At 46.2% G+C, this 25,478-nt stretch overlaps 2 protein-coding genes across 2 annotated transcripts; both read left to right on the top strand.

Annotated features, from left to right (window-relative positions):
• The first annotated feature begins 2,177 nt into the window (after positions 1-2,177).
• Positions 2,178-4,016, top strand: GJC3 (gap junction protein gamma 3). The gene is made up of 2 exons (XM_021680036.1): positions 2,178-2,955; positions 3,859-4,016. Exons 1-2 carry the CDS (start codon positions 2,178-2,180, stop codon positions 4,014-4,016), a joined length of 936 nt encoding a protein of 311 aa, XP_021535711.1.
• A 4,206-nt stretch (positions 4,017-8,222) lies between these two features.
• On the top strand, positions 8,223-25,196 carry TRIM4 (tripartite motif containing 4). The gene is made up of 6 exons (XM_021680201.2): positions 8,223-8,636; positions 15,200-15,295; positions 15,928-16,158; positions 19,658-19,680; positions 19,917-20,014; positions 23,633-25,196. The coding sequence occupies exons 1-6, from the start codon at positions 8,244-8,246 to the stop codon at positions 24,217-24,219; spliced, it is 1,428 nt and encodes a 475-aa protein (XP_021535876.1). The 5' UTR covers positions 8,223-8,243; the 3' UTR covers positions 24,220-25,196.
• Positions 25,197-25,478: the final 282 nt, after the last annotated feature.

Here is a 25,478-nt window from a genome sequence, read left to right on the forward strand (position 1 = left end):
CCCAGGGAGGACTGCCAAGGACGTTGGCAGCCCCTGGGGGCCCTGGGACAGGCAGGGCTGCAGATCGTCCCGTGTGCTGTTGGTCAGGTCGGACACCTGGGTTTTGGGACTGCGCCAGGGCAGCTGTGGGCCTTGGGCTCCTCCCTGCCGGGCACAGACCCCTCCTCAAGGCCGCTTCTTGGAGGCAGGCACCTTCATGAGTGGCTGCATCTGCTGATGGCCACTGGCTGGTGGCGCACCGCCAGGCAGATGGGGCGTCTGTTCCTGCCTGAGGAGCCACTTGGCAGTTGCCTCTGTTGAGCCAAGGCCACCATGCCGTGGAATGTCACTGTCCTGGGGCGAGGCCAGGGGCTGCAGCTGCCCCCGGCCCTACCCTCCTGCCTATACGTGGTTTTTTTTTTCAATATACATACACTACTGTGAACGCATTTTCTCTTCCTTATGATTTTCTCAGTAACATTTTCTTCTCTGTGGCTAACTTTTCCTGTAAGAATGCAGTATATAGTACCCATGACATACAAAACATGTGTGAATTGATTGTTTATGTTGTTGGCAAGGTTTTTGCTCAATGGAAGGCATAAGTAGTTAAGTTTTGGGGAGGAGCCAAAAGTTATATGCGGAGTTTTGACTGCAGAGGGGTCAGCGCCCCTAACCCCCATGCTGTTCAAGGGTCAACTGCAGTTTATAACTTGAGTGCCCATTTGAATGGCCTTGTGCGTCTTTCTGGGTATTTTAATCGGGAAGCTGATACGAGGTAAGATAGGCATGTCTCATTTGCTGCCATGTCATAAAGTTAGAAATCCAGATTATTATTACCAGAGTTGAAAGGGAGACGCCTCGGGATACCTGGGTGGCTCAGTCGGTTAAGCGTCTGCCTTTGGCTCAGGCCATGATCCCAGGTCCGGGGATCGAGTCCCGAAATGGGCTCCTCGCTCAGTGGGGAGCCTGCTTCTCCTTCTGCCTGCTTCTCCTCCTGCTTGTGCTCGCTCTCTCTCTCTGACTAATGAATAAATAAAATCTAAAAAAAAAAAAAGAAGGAAAGGGTGACGCCTAAGCAAGTGCAGAGAGGAAACAAGGGTGGATAAGTCCTTGATGCAACTGGAGGGGCCCAAGGACGCAGGTCTGGGAGGGACAGTGGCCTTGGGCAAGTGCAGAGCTACTTCTCTACGATGCTACAGAAGGGAGCGCACAAGATGGGGGGCCGCCTGGTTCCCTGTCAAAGAGTCTCTATTTTCCCTGTGGAATAAAGTTTGGGCTGAACAGGGATGGTGAGACACAGCGGCTGGGCATTGAGGAGGGCTCCGTGTTGTGACAAAGATAAAGATGGTGCACGGGCTTGCAGCAGGATGCTCTTCTGTCCGGAGGAGTAAGGGATTTCTGAAGTCTGCTCCTGACCATGGTGACCTCTTGCCACGCGGGAGACATGAGCCCAAGGAACAATGTACAAAGCAGGGTGGAATTTCGAATTTTTATCCAGTCAGCTCTGGCTTTGGCCCCACACCTCATTACATTCACTTAGTAGATTCTGCTGGGTTTTCTTTAAAATGTTCTCCTTTTCCAAAGCTGGTTGGGCCTAAAGAACACCAGACTCAAGAGGGCCTTGACACTCTGTTCACTTGATCCACAGCAAGCCCCCTACTCTAACCACATCTCAATCTTACCACCGCACTGGGAGCGGAGGCCAGACCCTCACACCTGTGAGCAGCTGAGGGTTGGCGCCAGAGAAAAGCAGAGGGCACGAGAATGCATGTTTCCCCCAGGGTCAGCCCTGATTGTGTTCAGGTGCCCCTGGGGGTAGCCCCAGGCCTGGTGGCCATCAACTGGGGAAGAAACCATTTTCAGAGGGCTCTGGACTCTGACTAGCCTTTGGGAAAGGGACAGAGGGAGGGAGGGAAAGAGAGAGACACAGACAGGGCCTGGTCTTCTACCACACAGTACAGAACGGGGCAGAACAGAGAGCCATTCCCACATCCACTCACTAATTTACAGAGATGACTCCATTACCTAGAATTAGGAGCCATCAGTCTTGGTAATAAATCAACCAGAACCCTGGAGAGGAGCAAGAAGGTTTGCTTTATCCATCCTTGGATTCACAGTGAAGGGGTGGCCTTGCCCTCCTCCTGAAGGACAGGGAGCAACACACCCACCCTCATTCCTGTCCTCTGCTCCCTAGCAGGATGTGCGGCAGGTTCGTGAGGCAGCTGTTGGCTGAAGAGAGCAGGCATTCCACCTTCGTGGGGCACCTCCTGCTCCCCGTGCTCCTGGGATTCCGCCTCGTGCTGCTGGCTGCCAGTGGGACCGGGATCTACGGCGATGAGCAGAGTGAATTCGTGTGTCACACTCAGCAGGCGGGCTGCAAGGCCGCCTGCTATGATACCTTCCATCCCTTCTCCCCGCTGCGCTTCTGGGCCTTCCAGGTCATCTTGGTGGCTGTGCCCAGTGCCCTCTACATGGGTTTTACTCTGTATCATCTGATCTGGCATCGGGAAGAATCAGGAAAGGTGAAGGAGGAGACTCTGCTCCACCAAGGGGAGAACAGCAGAGATGGCTCAGGGCCGGGGAGCCCCAGGCTGCTCTGGGCCTACGTGGCACAGCTGGTGGTGCGGCTGGTCCTTGAGGGGGCCGCCTTGGGGGTGCAGTACCATCTGTATGGCTTCAAGATGCCTAGCTCCTTTGCATGTCGTCGGGAGCCTTGCCTCGGTAGTATAACCTGTTACCTGTCCCGCCCTTCTGAGAAGACCATCTTCCTGAAGACCATGTTTGGGGTCAGTGGGCTCTGTCTCTTGTTTACTCTTTTGGAGCTTGTACTCCTGGGCCTGGTGAGATGGTGGAGGACCTGGAAGCACAAATCTCCTCCTTCTAACTATTCCCCAGCTGCAGAGAGCACCAAAAAACACAAGGAACCGACTGATAGCTTCCCAGCGGTGGAAGCCAAAGAGCAGTTCCGAGAAGCAGGTGAGAAGGCACTGATGTCCCTCCTTCGTGCTTCTGATGTCTCTGTCCTCATGCTCTCCCACGGCAGGTCCCTCCCGTGTGTTACAAAACAGAAAACCAGGTTCTAGGCAGATGTCTTCTGACCCCTGCTCCCAGCCCGCCACCCCCCCAACCCCATCCCCATGACTTTGACGATTCCTTCCAGTGAACCAGGACCAGGGCGCTCAGTCAGTACCTCCTGCCTTTCCACTTAGGCCTCTTCCTACTTAGAAAAAGTCTCAGCTCCCGCTTGATTCTCTACTTTGCAGAGTTATGAAGCCACCTGCCTCACCTCTGAAGGGAACCCTATGACTGGATCTTCTTCCGCGCATCCAGTGAGTGGGGATTTACTTCCGTGACAGATTAGAGGCTGTTGAAGCATCTCCCAGGGCCATGGCGGGCCACGCTGCCTGAGGCATTTCCCAGGAGAACTCCTGCTCGTGCCTTCCCTCCAGAATCTCCTGGTATCAGAGGCACCATTTTCACGGGCTTGGTTCCAGAGTCAGCCGGCAGAAGCCTCCATAAAACTGTGCTTCTCCCCTGTCCTGCGCAATAAATGCTACTGCTGTTGGCATTCCTGTTGCTGAATGCAATCTTCCTGCCACGGTGACTCTACTTACCTCTTCTCTGTGGTTCCACGGTCTCTGCTCCCCCCAGCTTCAAAGTCCCGTAACCTCTGGATGTCCCCAGCCCCGCGGTGTCTGTCATATTCAGACTGGCCCTCCATGCATCTATAACCCAGTGTCCTTTAACATTCAGATTTGGTTTAGTCAAACACCCAGCCACATCCTGTAGGCCGATTACTGGCAGCTTGGAGGCTTATGGACCTGGGGCCACTGCCAGCTCCAACTTCTGCTTAATTCTTGTTTTCCACTTGGTGCACAGCAGCTGTCCCCTTGTCTCCAGCCCAGCAGCAACTCACACGAAGGGCCAAATTCCTACTTTTTAAACCCATACCCCTGGTTTCCACCCAGAAAAGACAGGAGAGTTTTGCTGCTGATTCAGGGGTAACAGGAAGGGAGTATGATTACATCACAGTATGATTCGGCAGGTAATTTAAAGCTAAATATCAAGCTTCTCTTTTCTGAGTCTCTCCGTCCCATCTGCCTGAGGGTATTCCAGCCCCCCACCTTCCTGCAGAAACATCTTCCCCCCTCAGTTCTTCCTTGCCCTCAAATTCTCAACAAAGAGCAACTACCTGGTTTTGTTTTCTCCTTCTGAATCCCAAATTATACCAGGGTAAGTCAGGAAAGCTCACTCCTAAGGGAAGACATTTGGTCCCCCAAGGGACCAACAACTAGAAAATTAATAATTTTTCTTTCTGCTATGCAAGTGTTTTTATTTTTTATTTTTTTATTCTTATGTTAATCCCCATACATTACATCATTAGTTTTAGATGAAGTGTTCCATGATTCATTGTTTGTGCATAACACCCAGTGCTCCACGCAGAATGTGCCCTCCTCAATACCCATCACCAGGCTAACCCATCCTCCCACCCCCCTCCCCTCTAGAACCCTGTTTGTTTTTCAGAGTCCATCGTCCCTCATGGTTCGTCTACCCCTCCGATTTCCCCCGCTTCATTCTTCCCGTCCCGCTACCTTCTTCTTCTTCTTTTTTTTTTTCTTAACATATATTGCATTATTTGTTTCAGAGGTACAGATCTGAGATTCCACAGTCTTGCACAATTCACAGCGCTTACCAGAGCACATACCCTCTATGCAAGTGTTTTTATAAAGAATCTCTCATCTACTGTAACCAGAGTCCAGCCAAGTGACCAAGAATGGAAAAAAAAGGAAATGTCATCATTCGGAATTCCCTCTTGATAATCCTTTTTAAACAGCTTTATTGAGCTAGAGTTCACATATCACATAATTCACCCACTGAAAGCATACAATTCAATGGCTTTTAGTATAATCACAGAGTTGTGCATTTATTAATACAATTTTAGGACATTTTCATCAACTCAAAAAGAAACCCAACACTTAGTTTTTACCCCCAAACCTCCATGCCCCCCTCCAAACATAAGCAGCCACTGATATACTTTCTCTCTCTCTCTACATATATATATTTCTCTCTTATAGATTTTTCTATTCTGGACCTTTCATACAAATGGAATCAATCATACAATATGTGGTCTTTGCGACTGACTTCTTTTACTTAGCGTGTTTTTGAAGTCTATCTATGTTATAGCACGTATCAGTACTTCATTCCTGTTTATGGTTTAATGATTTCATTGTATGGCTTACTACACATTTTGGTCCATTTTTCAGTTGATGGACATTTGAACTGTTTCTACTTGTTGGCTATTATGAATAATGGTGCTATGAACACTCATGTACTAGTTTTTGTGTGGATATATGTCTTCAACTCTCTTGGGTAAATACCTAGGAGTGGAATTGCTGGGGCATATGCTAACTCTTTTTTAACTGTTTTCCACAGCAGCTGTACTATTTACATTCCCAGCAGCAATGTATAAATGGGTTCCAAATGTATCCACATCCTCGCCAACACTTGGTTATCTCCTTCCTCCCTTCCTTCTTTTCTCTTTTCTTTCCTTCCTCCCTTCCTTCTTTCTTCTCTTCCTTTTTTTTTTTTTAAATTGTAGCCATCCTAGGGGTGTGAAGTGGTATCTCATTATGGAATGATTCACATTTCCCTAATGATGTTGAGTATCTTTTCGTGTGCTTATTGACTATTAGTATATTTTCTTTGGAGAAATGTCTACTCAGATCCTTTGCCCATTTTTTAATTGGGTTGTTTGTACCTCTGTTGTTGAGTTCTTTATATATTCTGGATACTAGGTCCTTATCCAATATAAGATTTCCAAATATTTTCACCCATTCAGTGGGTTGTCTTTCACTTCACTGATCATGTCCTTTGATGCGCAAGTTTTTAATTTTGAGGAAATTCAATTAATCAATTTTTCTTTCGCTGCTTGTGAGTTTGGTGTTATATTTAAGAAATGGATACCTAATCCACGGCAGTGAAGATTGACACCTAAGTTTCCTTCCAGGAGTTTTACAGTTTCAGCTGTACATTTAGGTCTGATTGATTTTGAATTAATTTTTATATATGGCATAAGGGTTCAACTTCATTCTTTTGCATGTGGATATCTAGTCCCAACACCATTTGCTGAAAAGCCCATTTTTCTTCCATATAATGATTTTCGGCATCCTTGTTGCATATCCATTGCTTGTCAATGTATAGCACTATTTCTGGACTCTCAATTCTATTCCATTGATCTATATGTTTATCCCGATCCCAGTACCACATGTTTTGATTGCTGTAGCTTTGTACTAAGGTTTAAAATTGAGAAGTGTGAATCCTCTGACTTTGTTCTGCTTTCTCAAGGTTGTTCAGCTATTTGGGGTCTCTTGAAATTCCATATGAACAAAATTGTGACTTAGCAGTCCTCGATATTTTCAGTAAAGAAGGAAGTTCATCTCAGGAGTATGGCAGGATAGAAGCCATAAGGACCTTAAGGTGTCATGGGACCTTATGTTTGCCACTCAATACATAGGCAGACATATAGACACATACACGCTTACATCACATTCATGGCAAAAATCAGTAACTGAGGAGAGCATTTCTTCCTGCTTGGTCCATATTAAGACTCAGATTCCTTCTCAATACAGCATTCCAATTTTCAAAGAAAATGCATTTGTTAGTTGTATAAACATCTAAAAAAGTAGATATTCTGTCGGACTTCTGTCAAAAACCCCAACACAGAGTTCACAGGAACCCCCCTTTCAAGTCATTTAATCGGACAGTCAGTAACTACTTACTGAGCATATTATAGGAAAGGCAGTATCTGATACTGGGGCACAAGAAGAATTTAAAATTTTCATTCATAAGAAAAGGAATAGAGTGAGAAGAATAAAATAAAAAACCCAATGAAGGGAAACAGACAATTCCCTGAAATAGGCAAGCATACTGTTTGTTGAAAGTCTCAATGGATGTTTCTTGAGATAGCAAAATGGTTCCTGTTCAAGTTGGGTACCGAAAAAGGATGTATCCGCACTTCCGAATCTTAACCACTCCCACTTAAAAAAATTGATTTCCTTTCCACCCACTCTCTGGTCCCATCAGATTATTCATAATGTCCTCCTTCTGACAGTTACAGCTCCACTTCCAGGCTTTGTTCTGGCACTCTGGTCTGGACCTCTTCAGGTAGGAGGGTCGGGAACTGCTCCAGCAGCTGCGGCTGCAGCTACAGGATCTGCTCCTTTCTAGCATCTTAGATCAGCCCAAGCTGGCTTGGAGCACAGACCTCCCGCGAGCTGAACCACCTAAGACACGGGTGGGAAGTCTCCTATCCGGGTAAGATCATCTAACCCTAGATTCTTTACCCTGACTTAATTGTTAGAAAGCCCTATCTGCGCTGGGTGAGTGTGTCCCATGCTCTAAGAATGAGCTTCTTTTACCTGGTGTTTGTCTCCTGTGCTTGGAAAGAAAGAGAGGGAAATCAAGGTGGCAGGGTGAACAGCCATCCCCCCACTAGCTCGTGCGGGCTAACCACTCCCTTTTCCTGCTCGCCTCTCTGAATACTGGCTCTTCAATTCACCCGACTCCAACACAAGGAGAATATGTGGGCTTCGCGGGGGCAGGAGAAAATCCAGACTTTCCAAGAACTCAACTAGCCTCTTGGGGTTGGAGACCGAGAACGAAGGCTGAATGAAAAGAACGGACTTCAGGGAGAGCGAGCTTAACGGGCCCAGCGCCTTCTTTGGCACCCACTTTGGCCCTGCTGCACAGATCCCTCTAGTCTTCGTGGCCCTCCAGGCCCTGGGGCTGCAGCACGCCCAGAACGCCCGCCCGGGTGGCAGCTCGCCGAGGACGCCAGAACATAAGTCGCCCCGAGCTGCGAGCGAACGCGGACCTCACCTCCTCCGCGTGAAGGACAGGCCAGACTCGTTAGCGCCTCCCCGCTTTGCTCCTCCAGCGGCTGCACGCGAGGGCTCCTCGCGTCCTCTCTAGGCGTTCCGGAGCAAGTTCCGCATCTCTATTGTCGGCCCGAGGGGCAGCCCACGTCCCATCGTGCCCCGCGGCCAGGCCCGGGCCGCCTCGCCCCGCCCTCGCGTCGCGGAAATCCTGCGGCCGCCGGGCTCGCGCTCAGGCCCCGCAGCGCGCGCACGAGCGGGGGGCGCTGCTCCGCCGGCGCGCGCCCAGACTGGGTCCCGAGGCCCCGAGGGAGGGGCGCACTTTGCCCTCCCGGCCGCCGGCCGCGCCAGCGCCCCGCGTCGGACCCGAACCCGGGGCAGAGCAGCGGCATGGAAGCCGAGGACCTGCAGGAGGACCTGACCTGCTCCATCTGCCTGGACTATTTCGAGGACCCGGTGTCCATCGAGTGCGGCCACAACTTCTGCCGCGGCTGCCTGCATCGCAGCTGGGGGCCGGGCGGCGGCTCGTTCCCCTGCCCCGAGTGCCGGCAGCCTTCGCTGCCCGCCGCGATGCGGCCCAACTGGGCCCTGGCGCGGCTGACGGAGAGGACGCGGCGCCGGCCGCAGGGCCCCGTGCCCCCCGGCCAGTGCGGCCGCCACCGGGAAGCGCTGCGGCTCTTCTGCGAGGAGGACCAGCGGCCCGTGTGCTTGGTGTGCAGAGAGTCCCGGGAGCACCAGACGCACACCATGGCGCCCATCGACGAGGCCTTCTGCAGCTACCGGGTGAGCGGGCCGTAGCGGGGCTGCCGCTGTTCCCGGGAACGTGTACTGTTTACCTCGTTCTCATGAAAGTACCCGGCGAAGAAGTTAAGCGTCACACAGATCTCAGAGCTGGGCTTAAAACTGGGATGGGGAGGGTCTGCATAGAATTTTCATGGTACTGGCCCTGGGAGCTCCTAGTTTAAGACAGTCAAACCGAGAGCGTCTCTCCCAGTGCTGTCCAATAGAAACAGGATGCGAACCACGTATATAATAAAACTTTCCTAGTGGTAAAAAGCAACGGGTGATGCTAACTTTAATACTGTATTTTACTGAACCCAGTTATCCAAACTGTTATCATTCAACAGTAAATCGCTATGAAAAGTTATCAGTGAGATATTTTCCTCTTGTTTTTCATAATGGGCCTTTGAAATCTGTGTTTACGTTTACAGCACGTGTCAGGTGGGACCATCCACATTTTAGGTGCTCACCTGGCTAATGGTGCTGTATTGGACAGCGCCGGTATATACCTACAGGTGTAACAGACAGCTGAGGATTTGGGAAAAGCCGGGCTTGGAGTGAGGAGGCTGGGGTTTGTTACCGGCTTCCTTCAGCAGTTGGGAAAAACCACTTAATGTTTGAATTTGGAGATTATCTGTCCTGCCTATTTTATGGGTTAAGGAGTTTCAGTTGAATAAGTCAGTTTATCTTACTCTGCTGCAGCCACACTGCTTTCTTGCTTTTGTTTCAAGCCTGTTTTCTTTCTCTATCCCCACCTTCCATCCTTTACATCTTTTTGGCTTTTAGCTTGAAGACCTTCCTTGATCATCCTTTCCAGAGTAGTCCTACCCCCTTCTATGGTGTAACTCCAGTGGTCTCCGACAGAATTGGTTTCTAGTAAGTACTGGTTGAATATACGAGTTTAATGATACAAGTTAAAGTGTTTTGTAAACTATAAAATGCTGTACAGTTTTATCAATTGATCACAAACAGGAGATATGCAAAGTGGCACTGCAAAGTATACATCCCCTCAGTAACTCACTACTGTCTGCCAGGCATTGTTCTAGGGTCTGGACATAAACGGATAAGAAAGACATAGGTCTTATCTTGTAGGAGACATAAGCATGTGGGCCAAAAATTTCGGTGTGTGAGTGAATTATCCAAGTTTGTATGGAGTACATAGCAGGTCTGAGGTTGATCTGTGAGGAGTGAGAAATGGTTTCACCGAGTTGAATGTGAACTCACTCTTGAAGGGTGAGTACAATAGGTAGGGAGAGGATATTCGGGTCAAGGGAACAGCATATTCTGCAGTGTGGTGGCTTGGAATGGCATGTGATAAATGTTAGAGGACTGGAAGTTGCTCAATACTTCCGGAGTGTAGAGGGAGGAAGAGCATGGGAATTAGGGTTGAAGAACTGCTTGGTGTTGCCGTCCTGCCATCTCGTGGCAGTTTCTGTTATTGCAGGGAACGAGTTTTCTAATGTCCCCAGAATTCCCATTTTTATTCGGGGGCCCTATTCAGATTCCAATTGTGGCAGGATTCTAGAAGTCTTAGGTAGAGTCAATACAGGATATTTCATGCATACTGGAATTTTTTTTTCCATACTGGAATTGTTAAGGGCTTTTTTTTTTTTTGAAGATTTCATTTATTTATCTGACAGAGAGAGACACAGCGAGAGAGGGAACACAAGAAGGGGGAGCGGGAGAGAGAGAATCAGGCTTCCCGCGGAGCAGGGAGCCCGATGCGGGGCTCGATCCCAGGACCCTGGGACCATGACCGGAGCCGAAGGCAGATAGATGCCCAACGACTGAGCCACCCAGGAGCCCCAGTTAAGGGCTTTTAAAAAATTGAAAAATTCTATTTAAAAGATTATTATCTTTTCATTATTATTATTATTTTTAAAGATTTTATTTATTTATTTGACAGAGAGAGAGAGAGCACAAGTAGGCAGAGTGGCAGGCAGATGGAGAGGGAGAAGCAGGCTCTCCGCTGAGCAGGGAGCTGGATGTGGGGCTCAATCCCAAGACCCCAGGATCATGACCTGAGCCGAAGGCAGCCGCTTAATGGACTGAGCCACCCAGGTGCCCCGGTTATCTTTTCATTATTAAGTAAAAGTGAAAACTTTAAAAGAAATCTTGGTCACGTTCAAAACAGCTATCTGATTACAGGCCTCCCATATACGTCAAATTTGACAGTGATCACAAAGTAGCAGTTATATCAGTGATAAAGGAATAAAATTACTTGAAATAGCTTCCCAAGTAGCAGGATTATATACCTATTTAAGTTAACAATTAGGGGTAATAAGTAGATTACATAATGTTAGACAACATTGTATTAGAAAGAAAATAGCACAGGGGGTTTTGTGATGTACAACCTAATTTCATCCCCCCGCCCAACATTTTAATATGCAGTTTCCAAGCAAACATGAAAATTGGAAGAATTTTATTAACACCAGTAGACCCTCATCTAGATTCTGCCATTTGCATTTTACTCTATTTATCACCTATCTATGTGCCTTTTCTCATCAATTCTTACTTCCTTTTGAGGCATTTAAAGTTAATTGCAGACTTCCTCCTATACTTTAGCATGCACACCATCAATCACACTTAACATTTGTGATATTTTCTGAAGTAACATTTAATACAATTAAATATACACATCTTTAGTGTACATTTGCTGAGCTTTGGCAAATGCATACACCTGGGCGCCCTAAGTCCTTCTCAAGATAAACAACATTACCTGGGCGCCTGACTGGCTCAGTCGGTGGAGCATGTGACTCTTGATCTCGGAGTTGCAAGTTCAAGCCCCACATTGGGTGTGGAGATTACTTAAAATCTTAAAAAAAAAAAAAAAAAATTATCATCACCCCAGAAAGTTCCTCCACCCTCTTTTTCTCAGTTAATCTCTGCTCCCTCCCCCCACCCGACCACTGTTCTAATTTTTTTCCACTGAAGATTAGTTTTGCCTGTTCTGGAACTTCATATAAATGGAATCATATAGTCTGTACTCCTCTATACAGGTTCCTTTTGCTCAGCATATTTTGAGATTGACCCATTTTTTGGTGAGTATCAGTAGTCTGTTACTTTTCACTGCTGCGTCATATTCCATTCTATGACTGTACCACAGTTTATCCCTCTTTCCATCACTGTGTACCTGGGCTGTGTCCAGTTTTTGGCTCTTAGGAACAAAACTGATGTATTCTCATACAGGTCTTTTTGTGGATGTACATCTGGGAGTAGAACCACTGGGGCTGGGATTGATGTATGTTTAGTTTGATGCCAGACCTTTACCCAGAGTGGTGGTTGCCCCTCACACAGCCACCGGCATTGTATTCGAGCCCTACTTGCTGCACACCCTCGCCAGCTTTGGAGCTGTCACTCTTTTCAGTGATCTCGCTTTGTTTTAGCCATTGTCATTTGTAAATGATCAGAAGAAAAATGATACCTACTAGTGTTCATTATTCTCCTAGGGAAGAATTAAAAAAAAAAAAGTCATGCTTATTTCTTAGTTCTGTTCATTTCTGTCTTTCTTTCAGCTTTTTATTTTGACATACATTCATACTTCAGAAAGCTGCCCTCGGCCACTCTGCAGCATTTGACAGTCTTCACCAGTTTTTTTTTTTTAAGATTTTTTATTTATTTATTTGAGAGAGAGCACATGAGAGAGGGGGGAGGGTCAGAGGGAGAAGCAGACTCCCCGCCGAGCAGGGAGCCCGACGCGGGACTCGATCCCGGGACTCCAGGATCATGACCCGAGCCGAAGGCAGTCGCCCAACCAACTGAGCCACCCAGGTGCCCTTCACCAGTTTTTATTTAAATTTTCTCTTGCTTTGGTGTAGAAGAAACCATCCTTTCTCGGTTTTTCACCAGCCACCGCTCATCTTAGCTTCTTGGCAGGATGTTCATCCTCTGCATCCCCCTTAAATGCAGTTGTTCCCAGTTCCAGCCTGGATCCCCTTCTTGATAGACTCTTACTGGGGGATTTTACTTCTACCCTGGCTTCACCTGCTGCCGGTGCTCTAACCCTCCAGTCTGCTTCTGCAGCTCAGATCTCTTTCTTTCTTTCTTTCTTTTTTTTTTTTTAAGATTTTATTTGAGAGAGAGAGAACGCACATGAGGGTCGGGGAAGAGGCAGAGGGAGAGGGAGAAGCAGACTCCCCCGCTGAGCAGGGAGCCTGACGTGGGCTCAGTCTCAGGACCTTGAGATCATGACCTGAGCCAAAGGCAGACGCTTCACCAACTGAGCCACCCAGGCGCCCCTTAGATCTCTTTCTTGACCCTTAACTGCTAACTGTACCCATTGGGATGTCCCCAACACAGCTCAAACTCAATTTATTCAAGTCGAATATAATTTCCCACCTTCCATTTCCATACCGCTCATTTCCCTGTATTTCCTAACTTGGTAAATAGCCCACAGTCCTTCTAGTTGTCAAGCCAGAACGCAGGGGCTAAATCTGGACTCCTTCCTCCTGCAGCCATTTGGTTACCAGTTCCTGCTAGTTTTCCTTTTTTTTTTTTTTTAAGATTTTATTTATTTATTTGAGAGAGAGAGTGAGAGCATGATCAGGGTGGGGGTTGGGCAGCAGAGGGAGAAGCAGACTCCCCACTGAGCAGGGAGCCCAATGCGCAGGGCTCCATCCCGGGACTCCGGGATCATGACCTGAGCTGAAGGCAGACGCCAAACCCACTGAGCCACCCAGGCGCCCCACCTGCTGGTTTTCCTCTTGTGTGTGTGCCTCTAACCTGCCTGATACGTCTGAGGTCACGTCTGACCTTCTGCTACCAGGTGCTGCCCCTCCACAGCCCACGTTGTTAATGCTGATTGACTCCTTTTATTATTTGATAGCTCATTCAGGTATGTATGTATATATTTATAAAGATTTTATTTATTTGTCAGAGTGAGAGAGAGCACAAGCAGGGGGAGTGGGAGAGGGCAAAGCAGGCTCCCCAGTGAGCAGGGAGCCCGATGTGGGACTCGATCCCAGGAACCTGGGATCATGACCTGAGCCGAAGGCAGATGCTTACCTGACTGAGCCACCCAGGCGCCCCATCATTCAGGTTTTTATTTTATTTTTTTAATTTTATTTTTTAAAGATTTTGTTTATTTATTTGACAGAGACACAGCGAGAGGGGAACACAAGCAGGGGGAGTGGGAGAGGGAGAAGCAGGCTCTCCGCTGAGCAGGGAGCCCGATGCGGGGCTCGATCCCAGGACCCTGGGACCATGACCGGAGCCGAAGGCAGACGCTTAACGACTGAGCCACCCAGGCGCCTAGGGATTGATTTTTTTTTTTTTTAAAGATTTAATTTATTTATTTGATAGAAAGAGACACAGCGAGAGAGGGAACACAAGCAGGGGGAGTGGGAGAGGGAGAAGCAGGCTTCCCGCTGAGCAGGGAGCCCAATGTGGGGCTCGATCCCAGGACCCCGGGATCATGACCTGAGCCGAAGGCAGACGCTTAATGACTGAGCCACCCAGGCGCCACCCATTCAGGTTTTTAAATTACACAATGGTATATATGCCTCTTGTAGAAAATCAAACAAAACAGAAATTTATAAAATTTTTAGTCCCTCCTGCCCCAACTTCTAAGACATTTCTATTCCCCAGAAATAACCAGTGTTAATACTACTTAGGTATATATTCTTCCAGATTTTTCGATTTAAATACAAACACATACCCAGGGGCACCTGGGTGGCTCAGTTGGTTGAGCGTCCGGCTCTTGATTTCATTTCAAGTCATGGTCTTGGGGTGGTGGGATTGAGCCTGGTGGAGGGCTCTGTGCTCAGCGGGGTGTCTGCTCGCTCTTCTTTCCCTCTGCTCCTCTCCCTGCTCACGTGTGCCCACCCTCTCTCTCTCTTTCTCTCTAAAATAAATAAACCTTAAAAAAAATACAAACACACACAAGTACGTATGTATTTATTCTTTTCAAAACAGAATTATGCAATATTATTGTCTAACAGCTTAGTTTTTTTACTTAATACAACATGTCAGTATATTGAGAGCTACCTGAGATTGGTATAGAGTGGCAATACACCATAATTTATTTCATAATTCCCCGTTGATGGATAGTGAATCATGCTGCAGTGACCATTACTATACATATTATTTTTGCCAGTGTTTCTTTGCACAGATTATTGGAAGTAGGATTATGTACATTTTAAATGGTTCTAAATCCTTTCAGTTGCCCTTCAGAAAGATGGCACCTTTCTTTTGTTTCTTGTCTTTTTCTTGTATGAGAATTTATTTATTTAATTTATTATTTTTTTTATTACTAACGTACTATATGTTGGCTAACTGAAGATGGCACCTCTTTACAAAAATCTCTTACTGTTGCAGCGTCAGAGGCCTCCCTTGCCAATATTAGGTATTTATTACTCCTTTAACAGTTTTCATTTTTTGCCAACTTAATAGGCAGACTCTATATAGTGTTATGAAATTTCAGACCAGAATACTTTTTATGCCTAGGTCTGTAACTGTTTTCAACATTTTCTCAATCTTGTTCCCTGTTTGGATTAGGTGACTTTTAGCTCTTGAACAAGCAGGATGCTGGGGAAGAGGGTTTCTCTGATATGTATTTCTCCCGGCAGGAAAAGCTTCTTAAGACTCAGTCTAGTCTGAAGGACAAGATGAAGAAAGCCATATATTTTCAGGACATGGAAATGAAGAATGCTACCAAGTGGAAGGTAACAGCAGAAGCCGTTGGGCATTTCTTGCCCCCGGGACCCTTTGGTGTTGTTGGGAATAGTTGTCAGGCTCCTTGCAGATAAGGTGATAGAACAGGAAGTGTCTCTTTTAAGAGACCTGTGGTTTTGGGGGATGGGAGTTTCACATACTTTATCCCCATGTCTGTAAGGTAGTGCCCATCTCCTTCCTACTTTTTCCTAAATACACTCCCTACATTGTTGTTGGTTTGGGTCCACGGCATTGTGGAAAGTAAATGGGCTTTGCTTTCAGAGAGACGAGTTTAGTTGGGAGGCACGATGCGCACGCGTGCACATCTAAAGGTTTAACGAAACTAAACTGTAGGTGTTCTGGAGGCTAAACTAAATAATAAATGTGAAAGTGTATTTTAGTTTAAAAAATACACAAACAAGGCATTGCCATCAGTAGTAGAGACTGAAACGTTACAAAGAATGAACTAATACTATACAGGCTGTACAAAGAGATTAGCAGAAATCTGGGGAGGGTAGGCAGGACCTTTCTGGGGGAGGGGATTAGGGTGGAAGCCCCATGGGTTGCTGGGGAGTCTCATGCACGGAACTGAGGAGCAAGAACAAGGCAGAACAAAGACTGAGCAAATCTCCTGTGGCTCTAGGAGAAGATGAAGAATCAGCGAATGACGATCAGCGCAGAGTTTGCAAAACTGCACCACTTCTTGGCAGAAGAAGAGCAGCTGTTTCTTCAGAGACTGAGCAAAGAAGAAGAAGAGACAAAGAAGAAACAGAATGAGAACACATTAAAGCTCCATCAGAAAATCACTTCCTTGAAGCAGCTCATCTTAGAGGTCAGGGAGAAGAGTGAGAGCTCCACCCTGGAGCTGCTTCAGGTGAGACAAGCTGGGGAGGGGTGGGCTAGCACCACTCACTAAACTCCGCGTGTCTTTAGAGCTGCATGTCTTTCCTGGTGAGTGGGTTTCATAGAAGAAATGTTTTCTCTCTGTTGATAATTATGATACTACTGTCATTTAAGAATCAAAGATTCACCTTTCAAAGGAAATTAATGTGAAAGTTAGGTATGCTGAGCTTAGGTATTATGAGATACCTAGGTTCACTTGGGCTAATCGTTTGCATAGGATCTGAAGCACATGTAAGACTTTTCCATTCATCTTATTTGTACATTTATAATTTGTTAAAATAGTAAAACAAAGCAACCTAAAATCACAAAGTAGATAAGTGTATCAACAGTTTTTAAGATAAATTTATCTTTCTTACTAATTTATTTATTATTTTTTAAAGATTTTGCTTTATTTTATTAAAGATTTTATTTATTTGAGAGAGAGAGACAGAGAGAAAATGAGCAGGGATAGGTACAGAGGCAGAGGGAGAAGCAGACTCCCTGGTGAGCAGGAAGCCTGACATGGGACTCGATCCCAGGACTCCGGGATCATGATCTGAGCCGAAGGCAGACACTTAACTGACTGAGCCACCCAGGCGCCCTCTTACTAATTTTTTTTTTTTTTTAAAGATTTTATTTATTTATTTGACAGAGAGAGACACAGCGAGAGAGGGAACACAAGCAGGGGGAGTGGGAGAGAGAGAGAAGCAGGCTTCCCGTGGAGCAGGGAGCCCGATGCGGGGCTCGATCCCAGGACCCCGGGATCATGACCTGAGCCGAAGGCAGACGCTTAACGACTGAGCCACCCAGGCGCCCCCCTCTTACTAATTTTTAATCATTGCAATCATACCTTGATAATAACTTTGCTCTTAGCCCCAGATTTTGATTGGTATATTCATTTAAATAATTTCTAATATCCAGCAGCCTTTAAAAGGTTGTAATTCTAATTCATTAGCACTTAGGAGTGTCTGGCTGACTCATTCAGTAGAGCATGTGACTCTTGATCTTAGGGTTGAGAGTTCAAGCCCCACATTGGGCGTGGAGCCTACTAAAAAATAAAAAGTAAAAAAAAAAAAAAAAAAAAGTAATTCATTAGCACTTAGATTTGGGACTTTTAAGCCAGTTTATTATCCTTCCTTGGAGTTAATCTTTACCTTTATATGCTCAGAGGGAAGGAAGAGCGAGCAGACACCCCACTGAGCAGGGTGCAGACACCCCCTATAAAATCCAGGTTGCCCTAACACCATTACCACTAGAAGTAATGCTGCAGTGACATCACTGATATCTGCTCTTCTTGTTTTTATTATTGTTATTTTTTTATTAGTTCGTGGGTTTGCTCTGTAGCTCTCGCTCTTTCTCGGCCTCTGGAGCTGGCATGCTTAGCTCATCTACATTGACCCTTTTTTTTTGCTGGTAAATGTTTTTAAGCTATACTTTCTCCTTTAAATATTATTTGTGTCCACGGATTCAGACAGCATCACTTTTATTGTCATAATACAATAAACATGTTTAAAAACATTTTAACTGTAATGTCCGTAGAGAAAAATGTATAAATCATAAACTTGACAGATTATCCCCAAGGGACCCATCCATGAAACCACCAGCCAAGTCAAGTAATAGAACATGTGTAGCCTGCCAGACACCCTCTGTGTGGCCCAGTCAACACCCCTTCCCTTTTCTGCGAGGCTGTTCTCCCTCCAGACTTTTCACACAGTTTCATCTTGCCTGTTTTTGAGTAAGAGTCTTGCAGTATGTGCTGCTTTTGCTCAACATTATGTTGTGAGATTAGCCCATGTCGTAGATGGCAGTTTGTTCCAATCACTGAGTAGCACGTCCCAACCTGGAGCGATTTTGCTCCCCCAGGGGGCAGTGTTGGAGACCTTTTTGGTTGTCACAACTTGGGGGTGGCTTCTACCAGCATCTAGTGGGTGGAGGCCGTGGATGCTGCTAAACATCCTATAATGCGCAGACACACCTCACCTCCAGCTCCCAGCAAAGACCTATCCAGCCCGAAATGTTAATATAGCCGAGGTTGAAAAACCCCAATGTACAGTATTCCATTGTATTACTATTACCAAACATACTATTTACTCTACTGGTAGCAAAATGTGGGTTGTTTCTACTTTTTACTGTTACAAAAAAAGCAGTTATGAACATGTCTTTTTTGGTGCACTTATGTCCACCTTTCTGTCAGTTGTGTATCTGCAAAAGCATTTCTAGTCACAGGGCGTACGTTGGGTCAGCTTTAGTAGAAGATTCCAAACTATTTTCCAAAGTGGTTGCATCAGTTGCCACTGTTACTTGCAGTGTGTGAGAGATCCAGTTGCTCTGTATGCTCAGTCATACTCATGGTCAGTTCTGTAGCTGCAGCCGTCCCGGATGGTATGGAATGTTCTCTCAGGCCCTCAGTCGGCACCCCTGCCCTCCTCCCAAAAGGTGGATTCTTTCCCTAATGACTAATGAGGTTGAGTACTGTTTCATGTGGCAATGAACCATTTTGATACTTTTTTTTTTAAAGCTTTCTTGAGGTATAATGCACATATCTTATAATTCACCCATTTTAAGGGTACTTTTTTTTATAACTAAATAAGCGATTTTACCAAGTTGCGGAAACCTTACCAAAGTCCAGTTTTAGAGCATTTCCATCACCCCAGTAAGATCACTTGGTGCTTGTTTATAGTTAATCTCTGTTGCTGCTTCCAGCCCCAGACAACCTTTCTGACTCCATAGATTTCCTTTTCTAAATATATCTATAAACAGAGTTATACAGTGCGTGATCTTTTGTGCATGGAATCTTTCATTTATGTTTCTGAGGCTCATTCATGTTGTAGCATTCATTAGTATTGTATTTATATTCCTTTTTTTATTCCTAAAGAGTATTTTATTATAGAATATGTCACATTTTGTTTATCAGTTCACCAATTGATGGACATTTGGGTTATCTCCACCTTTTGGCTCTTATGAATGATGATGCTGATGCGAACATTCGCCTGCCATTCTTTGTCTGGACATACACTTTCATTTCTCTCGGGTAGATAGTAGGAGCAGAATTGCTGGGCTGATAGAAGGAGCAGAATTGCTGGGCTGTATCGTATATTTATATTTAGTTTTTTTTAGAAACTGCCAAACTGTTTTCCAAAGTGGCCGAACCATTTTGTATTCCCACCACATCCTCACCAACACTTGTTATTGTCTGTGGGTGAAAGACAATAGATGGAGAAGTAGGCAAAAAGCCAGGAGAGAGTTAGTGTCAGAGTGCCAAAGGAGAAAGAGTAGGGTTTCAAGAAAGGGATTGGTTACCATTGTCAAACAGTGCAGAGGGGTCATGTGGAGAAAAAGACACCGTGTGTTCAATCCATTGGCTTTGGCAGCATGAGATCATATGTGACATTAACAAAAGTGATCGACAGAGAAATACCTGCTCACAAAGTTGAGTACCAGATCTCGGGAGGAGGGGACGTAACTCGCTTATGTTTTTCTTCTCTTCACAGAATCCAAAAGATGTGTTGACCAGGTATGAGCTGCTGCTTTTTCATGGGGGCCTGAGTGGAGGGGAAACAGGCCTGGGCTCCAGAGAACAGTCTGGGCACACCTGAGAGTCAGTGGGGAAGGAATTCCACCGCTCACTTTCGCAAGGGGGCATGGGCAAGCGGTGGTCTGAGCTTTGGGCTTGGAACTTTCAGTGGGAGTTGGGGGCCTTGGCTGCCTGAGTTGTCTCCTAAGAAGAGCAGCCTTCTGTACTTTCCTTAGGAGTGAGAACCAGGATGTGAGCTATTCCCTTGAAGTTCTAACGGTGAAGACTGTGTGCCAGATACCAATGATGAAGGAAATGCTGAAGCGATTCCAAGGTAAGCAAGAAATCTTTAAGAGAATAAGCACTGAGAAAACTTTAGAAAGGAAAGAGGAAACAGAACATGCAGCTAGTGGGAGGGTCAGGAAAAATGGTGATAACTAGAATACATGGATATATGCTTCATTCAAGAAGCATTTACTTAACATACACTGTGTGTATAAGGTGCTAGTTATACAGAAAGAAAAAGACCTATTTCTAAGAATTCAAGTAAATTGGAGAGACAGACTCCGATCACTTACTGTAACATAGTGGGATCTACTGTTTATCAATGTATGAGTAAAATATTATGGAATGTCAGAGAAAGAGCTCTGTTGGGGGTGAAGTGGGGAAGTTTCCACACAGAGGTGACATTGTTCTGGGATTTGATGGATGAATAGGAGTTTGCCAAGTGGAAAATGGAGGTGTACTCGTGTAAGCAGAAGGAGCAGCATGAGCTAAGCTGTGGAGAAAATGGAGGGGTAGGTATCCAATGTAACTAAACCATAAGGTACTCTGTGGGAACAGGCAGGAGCTGAGGTTGAGATGGAGAATATAGGAAAGTCTGAAGATAAATTTACTGGATCTCCAGGGAATTGCCAAGGCATGTAGGTGTTGTAAATGCTACACAGGCAATTCTCTCGTGCACACACCTGATGAAGAACCATGTGGTGGATGAAGTATTGGGGACTGGATTTACTCTTCAGCCTGAAACTTAGCTAACTAAAAAAACTAAAATAAAACAGACACGGTACATGAAATAACTGTTTTCCCAACCCTGGATATCAGGCAGTACAGGACAAGGAAATGTGAAACAATGAGGTGAGCTCTATGATGGCTCCAGCCTCCAGCCTGAAAAGAGCTTCCAGGCCATCGTGGGGGGTGGGGAGGGTAGTGGAGGTGGAGCCAGGTTGAGGAATGGAGCGGAGTCCAGGGAGGACTAAGCAGTGAGAGCTTGCAGAGTACTGGCGAGGAGAGAGCTATCCAGAGGGCAGTGATCTACAGAGGTGCCCCCTGAGTATTTAGCAGAGTACTGACCAGCAAATGCTTGTGAAAAACTACCTTAGACTGAGGAAGGACGTTTCCAAAATGATTAGAAAGAACAGTTCCTGGTGCTCGCACAGGGCCCAAACAATGCCTGTTCCTAGCAGCCAGACTAGAAAACTCTCAATTCCTGGGAGAATCTTGCCTCATTAGTGGGGAATAATTAACCCTACACTGAGCACTGCTTTGGACCCACCTTATAAATCATGAACACCAGATCCAAAAGGATCAAATTATTTCCAAGTAACTGCATCCCAGGGCAAAGCTTAAGATTTTAAAAAATGAGTACCTAACCATGTAAATTCACAATGTCTGGCATCTAGTCAAAGATAACTAGGCATGCAAAGAGGTAGGAAAGCATGACCCATAATGAGAATAATTGATTGGTACTGACCCAGGATTGACCAGATGTTAGAATAAGCACAGAAGGACTTTAATACAGCTATCCTATAAAGAAGTATTTGGAGACATGGAAGATCTAAAAAAGTCCCAGGTCAAACCTCTGGAGATAAAACTACAGTGATTGAGAGGAATACACTGGTTGGGATTAATAGATGATTAGATGTTGCAGGAAAAAAGATTATCGAATTTGAAGATGTAGCAGCGGAAACTACAAAATGAAACACACAGGAAAAAACCTGAAACCATGAAAAGAGCCTTGGTGAGCTGGGGGACAATCTCATGCAGTCTTATGTGTGGTACGTGGGATCCCTGAGGAGATGAGTAGGATGCGGATGAGACAGGAGAAACATCTGAAGGAATAATGGCCCCAGGGCGCAAGGGTGGCTCATTGGGTTAAGCGTCTGCCTTCGGCTCAGGTCTTCATCTCAGGGTCGGTCCTGGGTTCAAGCCCTGTGTTGGGCTCCCTCCTCAGCAGGAAGTCTGCTTTTCCCTCTGCTCCTCCCTCCCCCGCTCATTTTTTTTTTCTCTCTCTCAAATAAATAAAATCTTAAAAAAAATAAAAAAAAGAATGTCCCCAAATTTTCCACATTTGGTGAAGACCATTAGTCCACAGATCCAATAAGCTCGACAAGCCCTAAGCACAAGAAATATGAGAAGAACTACACCAAACACCAGTGTAAAGAGGACATTTTTGATGCAAGAAGAGACAAAGGACATGTTACTTAAGATGGAAAAAAAAGGTGATGTCCCGTTTCTCTGAATTTACCAAACTTTTCAGAAATAAATCTCCATTCTACATGAACTCTTAACAAAAAACTAAAGAGGGAACAATGCCCAATTCAGTCTAACGCAGCCTGCATTATCATGATACCCAAATCAGACAAAGACATTACAAGAGAAAAGGGCTATAGACCGTGTCCTTCATGGACACAGAAGAATTCTGAAGATAATTTTAGCAAATTGAACCTAACATATTTATAGATAATGCGTCACAGCCAAATGGGTTTTATTCTAGAAAAGCAGGGTTGGTTTAACATTTGAAAAATCAGTGTAATTCACATTAGCAAACTAAAAAGAGGAAAACTATATGATCACTTCAGGAGATGCAGAAAAAGCATTCGTCGGCACCTAACATCCATTCCCAATTTAAAAAATAGGGCTCAGGGTGCCTGGGTGGCTCAGTTGGTTAAGCGACTGCCTTCGGCTCAGGTCATGATCCTGGAGTCCCGGGATCGAGTCCCACATCGGGCTCCCTGCTCGGCGGGGTGTCTGCTTCTCCCTCTGACCCTCCCCCCTCTCATGTGCTCTCTCTCTCATTCTCTCTGTCAAATAAATAAATAAAATCTTTAAAAAAAAAAATAGGGCTCAGTAAACTAGAGAGACATGGAGAGTCTGGGAGGAAGAGGATTGGGAGGCAGGGAGGCCGCGGAGGAAGTCAGACCGTTAAAGTGGGGGATGCCAGAGGTCTGAGTGAAGAGGGGGGCAGTGCGACGGAGAAGAGGCAGAGAACCTGAGTGGTATTTCACAGGTGGGATTGACAGGGCTTGGTGACAAATAACCCATCCAGGGTCAGAGGGAAAGAGGAGTCAGGTAACCTTAAGATTTCAAGGTGTGCATGTTCAGGTGGAGTTAATGCTCTTACGGATCAGAGAACGCAGAAGACAAGAAGACGTCTGCATGGGAAGGGGTAGGAGTCCCAAGAGGATGCAAGGGGACTTAGGATAGTGAGTTGAATTTTGAGTGATCTGTCAGGGGCCTGTGGAGATGCCCAGTGAACAACTGGAACCAGTGAAGAGAAAACTTGTTAACAGTGCCACCTCCGTGTCCCAGTGCAAAGCACCGTCCTGTCCGCCGTCCTGGTCTGGTCCTGATTGAACAAGTCAGAATCTGGTAATGTTTCTTCCAATTTGATGCTGATTGTGAAGACTTGGGGCCATGAAACAATGAGCTCCCTGTTTTTAGGTCTTAGTCGTTTAGAGCAGAAGGGAAATGAAGATTTCACTGTGCTTGAGGCCGCACTATGGCCTGCCAGGCCCAGCCGAGGGTCAGTTGAGAGGCAGTGGGGAGTCTCATCCCTAACAGTTCTTATTAGGAGACACACGGAACTAAAGCTGGAAAAGAGGGGCATTTCTGGAGGAGGGTTGGTGGTAAGCTGTCACATTATAAATCGCCACTCTCATTTTCTCTGCAGTGGCTGTAAGTGTAGCTGAAGACACGGCTCATCCCAAGCTTGTCTTCTCCCAGGATGGGAGATACGTGAAAAATGGAGCATCGGCCAGTTCTTGGCCGTTGTTTTCTTCAGCATGGAGCTACATCAGCGGATGGAGGAACCCTCGGAGGATCGCACAGTTTGTGGGAAGATTTCAGCACTTACCCTGTGTTTTGGGAAAAAATGTTTTCACTTCAGGGAAACATTACTGGGAAGTTGAGACCCGGGATAACCTGGAGATTGCCGTCGGGGTGTGTCGGGAGGACGTCATGGGGCTTGCTAATGCTTCAGAAATGGGCCCCCGTGTGGGCATCTGGGCTATCTGTTGGGGTTCCGCTGGCTATCGGCCCCTGAAAAGCTCTTCTGTAAGTCCTACCAAGCAAGAGCCTGCTCTTAACCGGGTGGGAGTTTTCCTCGATTCTGGGGCTGGGAACATCTCCTTCTATAGCGCTGTGGATGGCACGCATCTACACACCTTCTCTTGTCCTCTTGTCTCCCACCTCCGGCCATTTTTTTGGTTGAGTCCATTAGCATCTTTAGTCATCCCGGCAGTGACTGGTGGGAAATGAGGCTGTTCCTCCCCTGCCCGAGAACCTCTCCCTGTACCCCAGCGCAGGGACGTGCATCCCTCGGCCCTCTTCTCTCTTCATACATACTGGTCCAGGCGGCACGTCCGTACCGTCCATTCGCTCAGCTCCCTGCGCGTGCTGTGCGCACACAGGGATGGTGGACCCATTGGTTGCCTTTCCAGCAGCCACTTGCTGCATTTCCCTCCTCCTCTTCTGGTTCTTCTGACGGAACTGTCGGGGGAGCACCATCCTTGGGCTTCAGGAGAAGCAGCCCCACGTGAGGCAGTGCTGGCCAGTGAGCTGGGAGGAGACATTTTCTAAGGCGCTTCTGGGGAAAGATTCTGTAGCTTTAAGAAAGAGGTGTTTGAGGAGACACAGCCCCTCTTCTGATGTCAGCAGCTGTCTCAGAACTGAGGAGAGCACAGTGACAGTGCACAGGAAGAAGAAACATGGTCTTCACTGGCATCGCTGGGCTCTTGGAATTTCCTTAATCTGACATTCCTTATTATAGGAGATGACTGCTCCCTTATTGTATAAGGCAATTCAGGTTGCCTTTTGGTATAGGATTGCCTCACTTTCCCTGAAATTGGACAGCTTTGTAGACTCTGTTTCTGTGCAGTCATGTAATTCCTCTTCTCTCCAGGAAGTACTGAGACCTCTCACTTTTCTGGATCAGAAAGTTAAGGAAATCTTCCCTTACTCTGCGCTGTGACTCTTCTTCACCTGACCATGTCTGTGCCCTCAAGTGTGCATTTTGTTACCCATCTGTCAGATTCTTACGTTGTTTATGCAGGCTGTTAACATCACACCTAAAACGTTGGGACACACTTGCTGAGTATTCAGACTGTGCTGCTGGCCTCTTTGGTAACGCTCTTTGACTCCTGCAGAAGTTCGGTGTGGGAGAGGGAAATTAAAATCCTCTTTCTACAAGGAAGACAATAAACTGTGAGACAATAAACTTCTGTTATGTCAAGCCACCCAGTTTGTGGTTTGTTATGGAGTCTTAGGAAACCAGTACACTTGCCCATCAGGACTTCCTCCAGTATCTGCCTTATTCATTTCCAGTCCTTGGGAAACTCATCACTATCTTTCCTCCATCCTCCTCTGGGGCTGTTGAGCCAGGTTGACTGGTTCTATTACAAAGTCTTGCTCTCTGACTTCAGGTGGGTTCTTTGAGCTGCTTGGTGAACAACTTCATTTTTTCATCCCTTGACTTCCTTTTACATCTCTGGTGGCAGTGATTCCAAACCATTTCCTCC

Source organism: Neomonachus schauinslandi, chromosome 5 (genome assembly GCF_002201575.2).
Source record: "Neomonachus schauinslandi chromosome 5, ASM220157v2, whole genome shotgun sequence".
Classification (NCBI taxonomy): Eukaryota; Metazoa; Chordata; class Mammalia; order Carnivora; family Phocidae; genus Neomonachus; species Neomonachus schauinslandi.

What these genes read in the sequence shown, in the direction of transcription:
- GJC3 (XM_021680036.1), top strand. Translation starts at nt 2,178, where the DNA reads ATGTGCGGCAGGTTCGTGAGGCAGCTGTTGGCTGAAGAGAGCAGGCAT. An exon ending in AGAGCAGTTCCGAGAAGCAG is followed by an intron (nt 2,956 to 3,858) that starts GTGAGAAGGCAC and finishes CTTGGTGCACAG; the next exon opens with CAGCTGTCCCCTTGTCTCCA.
- TRIM4 (XM_021680201.2), top strand. Translation starts at nt 8,244, where the DNA reads ATGGAAGCCGAGGACCTGCAGGAGGACCTGACCTGCTCCATCTGCCTG. An exon ending in AGAATGCTACCAAGTGGAAG is followed by an intron (nt 15,296 to 15,927) that starts GTAACAGCAGAA and finishes CTGTGGCTCTAG; the next exon opens with GAGAAGATGAAGAATCAGCG. An exon ending in AATGCTGAAGCGATTCCAAG is followed by an intron (nt 20,015 to 23,632) that starts GTAAGCAAGAAA and finishes TTTTCTCTGCAG; the next exon opens with TGGCTGTAAGTGTAGCTGAA.